We start from the raw sequence: 7,948 nt of genomic DNA, 5'->3' as shown, positions 1-7,948 counted from the left end.
GTAGTTTCTGGAGCACATACTTTTTCACTTTTACTTGAGTAAAGAGGTCAAGTTGGTACTTCAACTTTTACCAGAGGGATTTTAAACTGCAGTATCTATACTTCTACTGAAGTAACAGATGTGTGAACTTTAGACATCACTGGATATAACTGATAAAAAAAAAAAATTATAATTTACTCTCTTTTGTAAATCACATTACAAAATTGTTTTCTTTATAGATCATAATACTCATTATCAAAGACCAATCATTAAAAATACTGAATAATAATAATATACTAAATAAATATATAATAGTAAATCATAAACTTGTAATAGATTAATATATTATTTGTAACTATATATTACAAATGTAACTATATATAATATATATTTGTATATATATATATATATATATATATATATATATATATATATATATATATATATATATCATCCAGTTTTAGTTCCGTTTAAATCGTTTTTAATCTGAATAACTCTGTGTAATCTAACGGAAAGGTCATTTTATAATTAGTTTTGGTCTTTTAAGGGGTTGTGAAATGTCAGAGATTATTGTAATATTATCTATGACTTGACTTTATGTGATTAAAATGAGATCTAAGGAGCCTCCTGTTCATTCTGAAAGCAGCTGTGGTCTGATCCAAGATGGCCGCCCTCTAGGCACATCAGCCAGCGTCCAATGAGACGTCTACGTATGTCTATGGCTGTGACGTGTGAATATCAGTGTGACGTCAGTAAAATGCGCCTGAAGTTGTTCTCGACTTTGCTCAGTTTTTATTTTGTTTTCTAAAGCAGCGACAGACGGAAGATATTATTGACTGAAGCGGCAGCGGGACAAACCGGCAGAGACGCAGAGGACATGAGGAGTTTCAGGGAAAGGAGTCCGTGCTAAACGAAGCAGAAACCGGGTTCCTGCGGGTCTCCATGTGGTCCAGTCCGAGTTGTTTATGGTTTTTATCTTTATTCTACTGAAGTTGAGGACATGTCCAGGAAGATCCCGGACAGGTGAGACCTTAGGATGAAGAGCTGTGCTCCTCATCATCCTCAGCTGTTTGATTGATGTGAAATGAAAGTAAATAATAAGAATAATAAAAAGTTTAAAAAACAATCTTCTGATCAGAGACTTTTGGGGGAAATTGTCCCTCGCTGGATCCTGTTCCCAAAATGTCTGAAGCTTTATTTTAAACAGAGGAAAATCAGAGATGCTCAGAGGTTTGGATTATTTTGGACCTGAGCTTCTGTCTGCTTTAAGTGTTGATTTATTAGCTTTTTGTAAACATTGTAATGAAGCATTTAGTCTGGGTGTGATTGAATAAATCAGTCCCAGACCTTCTAGTGGAGCCAGGTCTGGTTCTGGATGCTGTGATGGTGTCTGTGTCTGACAGATGGCAGGACTACAGCGCCGTGGGGAAGAGACTGAAAGGAACCCGCTTCATCGCCTTCAAAGTGCCTCTGAAACAGGTCAGCCTCAGCCTGCAGGACCAGAACCGCTCCGCTTTGACCACTAAGTCTCTCTGTTTGCTCCTGCTCAGGCTTTGACTAGGACACTGCCCTGCTCTGAGGCGTTTGGCCCCTGGGAGCTGCTGGACGCTGTGCAGAAGGACGACCAGGAGCTGGGGCTGATCATCGATCTGACTTTCACCACACGTTACTACAACCTGCAGGTAAACACAGCAACCAGATCCTCATGCCAGGAGGAATGTTGGTGGGCGGAGCCACATTCCTGGAAGGCACAGGGTGGCTGCTGGATCAGAGCAAAACAGATTTATCCTTCATCACCACTTCAACCTCCTTAACTAGAACAAAAGCATCACTTTGGCAGAAACCCAGCCCTCCCATCAGAGAATAAGTTTTACTTCCTGTTTGTCTGATTCCGTGAGTAAAGTGAAATGAACCAACCTTGATGTGATGCGGTCAGAACCTGCTGTAAACAACGCTCTGGTCCATTGAACATGTTCAGCAGCCAGAAGCTCCTAAATCCATTAGATTGCGGTCTTCATCAGGGGGTCCGTGACCCCTAGGGTGTCAACGGAGGTACTGCATGGGGGTCGCGGAAGTTTTGGTTGATTACACTGCATTTTTTCCCCACTAATTGAAAAGTTTTTAATTCACTTTAACATTATTCACACAGACATTTCTCTATGGAGGGGGAAAAAACAAACTAGTCAGAACCACGACGGTATAACAGGCGTCATGTAATAAATACTCTATAACGGATCCAAAACCAAAACTTCTGGTCAAATGTTCCCTCATTACTAAAACATAAGCCCAATTTCCACTGCCCTTTAGCAGGGGTTTACATTAAGGATTTTTCGGGCAAGTGACTTTCACATTTCATTTGCCCAGAAACAATTTTTACTTGCCCAGTATAATGTTTGATAAATATAGTTCCTAATATTCATTTTTGTATATATATCAATGAAACATGTTTGTTTTCTAAATGTTTTTTGTAATTCAGTATTTTTTAAGTTTCCAGGTTCCTGGTGTGTATCTGCATGCGTCAGATAATGAACTCAAGCCTACATTACCGTGTTAACATGCTTTTCAATCCTTCCTGCACATTCTTTTCAAACTAAACTTTGCTTTAAACTGTTGTGTGCTTGGAAAAATATAAATTGTAATGTTAAAAATAAAAAAAAACATGACAGGTTAAAAACTTACACTACTACTACTCACCAATCTAACATGTTTAGCTCTATAACATTTAAATGTACCTCTCCAATGTCTAAGAGAAAAACATTTAATGAACATTTTTTAATGTATGACCTGCATCACTGTACAGAAGATAGAAATATTTACACTGTGCGCATAAAATTATTATTATTATTTTCCTAATCCCTGACTGATCATTTTTAATCTAGCGTGTATTATAGTATAGATTAAATTCATCATCCAGCTGCTGCTCTGCAGAATTCTCTCCCCAAGAGCTGAATCACGCCATCTAGTGGAAAATCACGCGGCTTTTTCAAATCACGCGAGAATGTGTACAAAACAACAAAAATGGCGCCAGCAACGCTTCTGGGTCGTTTTCATCGAATGTCGGTGATTTTAAAGTAATTTTGAGTGATAAATAAATTTTTTTTGCGATCATTGCACTGCCCGGCGGGCAAAAATGAAATTTGTACTCTACCGACAATAAAAACTACTTTCCCCGGGAGATCGGGCGATGGCCAAGATCAGTCTGAGCACAGTGACTGAAATTGCACGCACAACTGAACCAGATCGACCAGACACAACCGAACCTCGCTAAACCAGTGTTAATTTTGACAGCAAATTCTGATTTAGTCTTAGTCTTTTGAATAACACACCATTTAGTTTTAGTCATATTTTAGTCATCTGAAATCTTTTAGTCTTAGTCTAGTTTTTGTCGACTAAATGTCAAAAGAGTTTGTCTTAGTTTAGTCTCAGTCTAGATTTGAATTAGACTTGAATTTCCCCTTGGGGATCAATAAAGTATCTATCTAGATTTAGACACAGATTGAACAGTTACAGATACAAAACATGTATTTTATTTTGAATTTCAAAAAGATTAACTGTGGCTTTGCTTCCTGAAAGTTTAGCGCAAACACGGCGGTTAATCAAATAAAAAATAACCTTGTATGCTTAGCGTGCATGCTTACCTTCGCATGTATCTCTGGATGAGTCGTCTGCAAATGCCGGTGGTGTTTTTTCCGGATATTTTGGCTCCACACGGTTTGCAGGCTGTCTTGTTGTCCTTAGTGTCATACGTGAAGTGTGCCCAGATATCAACTCTTCTTTTTCGCGCTAGCTGTTGTAACATGTCTATTATTCATTTGATTTTTGAAATGCTGCTACTGCTACGAAAATGCTGCTTCTATGCTTCAACCATACGCGCTCTCTTCTTCTTCTCCTTCTTCGCACAGCTTTATGGCGCATTACCGCCACCTGGATTTCTTTCTATGGCGGTTGGCAACTAACTTTTGATTCGATTTCTTTCCAACTTGTCCCACAAAAAATGTAATTCTGATAGGATCACCATTCGTTCCTCCCTAATAGTTTAGTCTCGTTTTTATTCGTTGACTAAAGTGTCAGTTATTTTCGTAATAGTCTTAGTCATCATATCTCACTTTTTATTTAGTTTTTATTTAGTTTAAGTCTGTAAAAAAGGTTCGTTGACGAGTATTTTTCGTCATAGTCTTCATCAACAAAATTAACACTGCGCTAAACTGGTTCTAGTTCATCAGTAGGGCTCGGTGCGGTTCAGTTCTAGTTCGGTTCTCTGATAACAAAGAGCGCATGAGCAGACCGCGTCATCTCCTTACAGTCAGCCTCCTTAATCATTTAATCATGCTTCCTTATCGTGCCACAAGATTTCCAGTGATCATTCTGCTTAGCAGTGTGATGAACCTCGTCTGTCGTTATTTCCTGCGTCTGGAAGACCTGATTAGACCATCGTTTGTCGCATCCACTTCCCAAAAGCCGACTCTGTTAACTAATTTACCCAAAGGCTGCCTTCTTCACCTGACTGTCTGCAAACTTCCTGAATGTGACGGGCGCCGCCATGTTGGTTTGCTGGTTTACGTCTTGAGAGCATCAGTACTGTAGATCGCCACTAGGAAGCAAGCAACCGTGCTAGCGTGATGTGTAAATGGTCATAAGGAACCAGAGCTTTGCACAGATTGGTTTTCAGAGGGTAGTGAAAATGGGGCTATAGAAATTAGAATTAGACCAACAGCAGTCGGTCTGTTTGGTTGTTTCTGCTTGTGAATTGTGTTTTAATCTGTGTGCAGAACTATTAGGCAAATGAGTATTTCCACCACATCATCCTTTTCATACATGTTGTCCTGCTCCAAGCTGTAGAGGCTTGAAAGCCAACTACCAAAGAAGTAAATCAGGTGGTGTGCATCTCTGTAATGAGAAGGGGCGTGGCCTAATGACATCAACACCCTACATAAGGTGTGCTTAATCATTAGGCAACTTCCTTTCCTTTGGCAGAATGGGTCAGAAAAGAGATTTGACAGATTCTGAAAAGTAAAAAATGGTCAGATGTCTCTCAAAGGGGGGCAGCAGTTTGGAAATTGCCAAGCTGTTGAAGCGGGATCATCACTCAATCAAGCGGTTCATGGCAAATAGCCAACAGGGGCGCAAGAAGCGTGTTGGAAAACGCAAAATAACTCCCCATGAATTGAGAAGGATGAAGCGTGAAGCTGCCAGGAAGCCATTAGCCACCAGTTTGGCCATATATCAGAGCTGCAACATGTCTGGAGTGCCCAGAAGCACAAGGTGCTCAATACTCAGGGACCTGGCCAAGGTAAGGAAAGCTGAAAAAAGGCCACCTTTGAACAAGACGCACAAGAAAAAACGTCAAGATTGGAACAAGAAATCTCTGCAGACTGATTCCTCCAAGGTGTTTTGGTCTGATGGAATGAGAGCTAGTCTAGATGGTCCAGATGGATGGATGGGCGCCAGGCTGGATCAGTAAAGGGCAGCAAGTTCCACTCAGACGCCAGTAAGGTGGAGGTGGGGTAATGCTATGGGCTGCTATCATCAAAGATGAGCTTGTGGGACCTTTTCAGGTTGATGATGGAGTCAAGATCAACTCCCAGACCTGCTGCCAGTTTCTGGAAGACACCTTCTTAAAACAGCGGTTCAAGAAGAAGTCGCCATCATTCAAGAAAAACCTGATATTCCTGCAGGACGATGCTCCGTCACACGCATCAGAATACACCACAGCGTGGCGGCCAGAAAAAGGCTAACAGGAGAAAAATAATGACATGGTCCCCTTGATCACCTGATCTGAACCCCATGGAGAACCTGCGGTCCTTCATGAAAACAGAGGGAAAACAGTGTCTGGGAGGCTGTGGTGGCTGCTGCACGCCATGAGGATCAAAAACAGATCAAGACTCTGACAGAATCTATGGATGGAAGGATTTAGAGCGTCATGGTGGAGAAAGGAGGCTAGATTGGTCACTGATTTGTTTTTCTGTTTTGTTTCTAAATGTCGCAAATGTTTAATTCTGAATTTTGAGTTGTTATATTGGTTTACCTGGTGAAAATAAACATATTGGATGGGTATATATTTGTTTTTTATCATGTTGCCTAATAATTCTGCTCAGTAATATTTACCTGAACACACAGACATCCTCATAAAATGGAAAAATCTAAAGAAAAACACATCAACTTCCAAAAATATGAAACTTTGATATTAAGAAGTCTGTGGCCCAATAATAAAAATAATCCTCAAAAATACAACTTGCCTGATAATTCTGCACACAGTGTTAAATATCTGCAGCAGAGTTCCCAAACTTTTCCATCCAGCTTATTTCTAACAAAGCATTTTACAGAACCTCCAAATCCCTCTTATATGTGGATTGATTTATAATGTTGTGCTAATAGTGCCTCAGATTAATATGCTGCTTCATTTTCCATCTTTTGTTTTCCTAAATGTCCTTTTGTCCTTTCTTGATCTGTTTCTCTCTTAAATGTAACCTTAACGGAAAAGTCGCTCATATTCAGAATTCAAACTTCTGAAAGTTCTTTAAATGTGAAATGATTTCATCCTGTTCAATCAATGATCAGTGTTTTTAATTCAGAGTAATTTCCATGTGAATGTGCTTTACTGGAGGCATCCATGTTTGTCAAAGAACACTACTGCCACCTACTGGTTTGTGACATTGTCACGGTGCGGTATCGGCTGTTGATCAAGTCCCAGTGCTGTATCTGGTGTTTGTCACAACGCGCTATTATCCAAGTCATCTTGAAAACATTCTTCTTCCAAATGTTGGCTACATATTACGGGTTTTTTCTCTGGCCAGAAGTTCGATGGCAAATCCTCCCTCTTCAAGTTGGCGATCCAACGACCAACCCGTCCGTGGAGGATCAGGAATCAGAAAGGTGGAATAACTCTTTTTTTCACTTTTACCCGATGTATTCCAGCATCCAGCTGCCATGCACGTGGGCATTGTCAGTTTCACTATAGCTCTGGTGAATTTCAATGGTGAAGTCCTCTGGAAACCTTCAATAATTGTTGTTGATTGCAGATGTGTCTAGTAGTTCCCATTGATTTAGCTTGGAAAGCGGGGAGAATGGCGCTAGGCTTACCGCACCGTGACGTCACTGCTGGAAGATGGCAGGAGGGAGGGGCTACTATATGTGGGCAAAAATGGCTGCTCCCAGACGCAGTGATCGCAACGACAATTATTGTTTTTATTTTTTTACTGATTAGCGCTAAATTCATTAAATCACCACGAACGTATTAGTTATAGGTATAAATAATGATCCATTGACTATTCCACGCTGACCGGACTTTTCCTTTAAGGGAACAACATATTTCTAAGCACTTACAAGGTTACTTATGCAGCTTAATATATTTTTAACTCAGATCAATGCGTATGTTAATGTTTCTCTCAGATTTCCTCCCCTTCTCTTCTGTCTTGTCTCCATGGATCTGGATTTTAGTATTAATAAATCTTTTAGTTCTTTCTCATTTTGTCTTCTATTTATTCTCTCTTTTATCCCTAATGTCTATAATCTCATATATATATATATATATATATATATATATATATATATATATATATATATATATATATATATATATATATATATATATATATATGCCACTTTATTAGGTACACCTGTCCAACTGCTCGTTAACACTTAATTTCTAAGCAGCCAATCACATGGCGGCAACTCAGTGCATTTAGGCATGTAGACATGGTCAAGACAATCTCCTGCAGTTCAAACTGAGCATCAGTATGGGGAAGAAAGGTGATTTGAGTGACTTTGAACGTGGCATGATTGTTGGTGCCAGAAGGGCTGGTCTGAGTATTTCAGAAACTGCTGATCTACTGGGATTTTCACGCACAACCATCTCTAGGGTTTACAGAGAATGGTCCTAAAAAGAAAAAAACATCCAGTGAGCGGCAGTTCTGTGGGCGGAAATGCCTTGTTGATGCCAGAGGTCAGAGGAGAATGGCCTGACTGGTTG

At 39.9% G+C, this 7,948-nt stretch overlaps 1 protein-coding gene across 1 annotated transcript in view; it reads left to right on the top strand.

The window, feature by feature from the left end:
• Nucleotides 1–727: 727 nt before the first annotated feature.
• The window catches only part of LOC119799281 (RNA/RNP complex-1-interacting phosphatase-like), a 23,391-nt gene continuing 16,170 nt past the window's right edge, over nt 728–7,948 (top strand). The window contains exons 1-3 of the mRNA XM_038309104.1: nt 728–1,002; nt 1,383–1,458; nt 1,530–1,661. Coding sequence (XP_038165032.1) covers nt 980–1,002; nt 1,383–1,458; nt 1,530–1,661 — 231 coding nt within the window. The 5' untranslated portion in view covers nt 728–979. The remainder of the gene's footprint in view (nt 1,003–1,382; nt 1,459–1,529; nt 1,662–7,948) is intronic.

The sequence above is a fragment of the Cyprinodon tularosa genome, unplaced genomic scaffold, assembly GCF_016077235.1.
Source record: "Cyprinodon tularosa strain WSP-4 unplaced genomic scaffold, ASM1607723v1 ctg1179, whole genome shotgun sequence".
Taxonomy (NCBI): domain Eukaryota; kingdom Metazoa; phylum Chordata; class Actinopteri; order Cyprinodontiformes; family Cyprinodontidae; genus Cyprinodon; species Cyprinodon tularosa.
The sequence above is the reverse complement of the archived record's forward strand: the minus strand, read 5'-3'. Positions and strand labels throughout refer to the sequence as shown.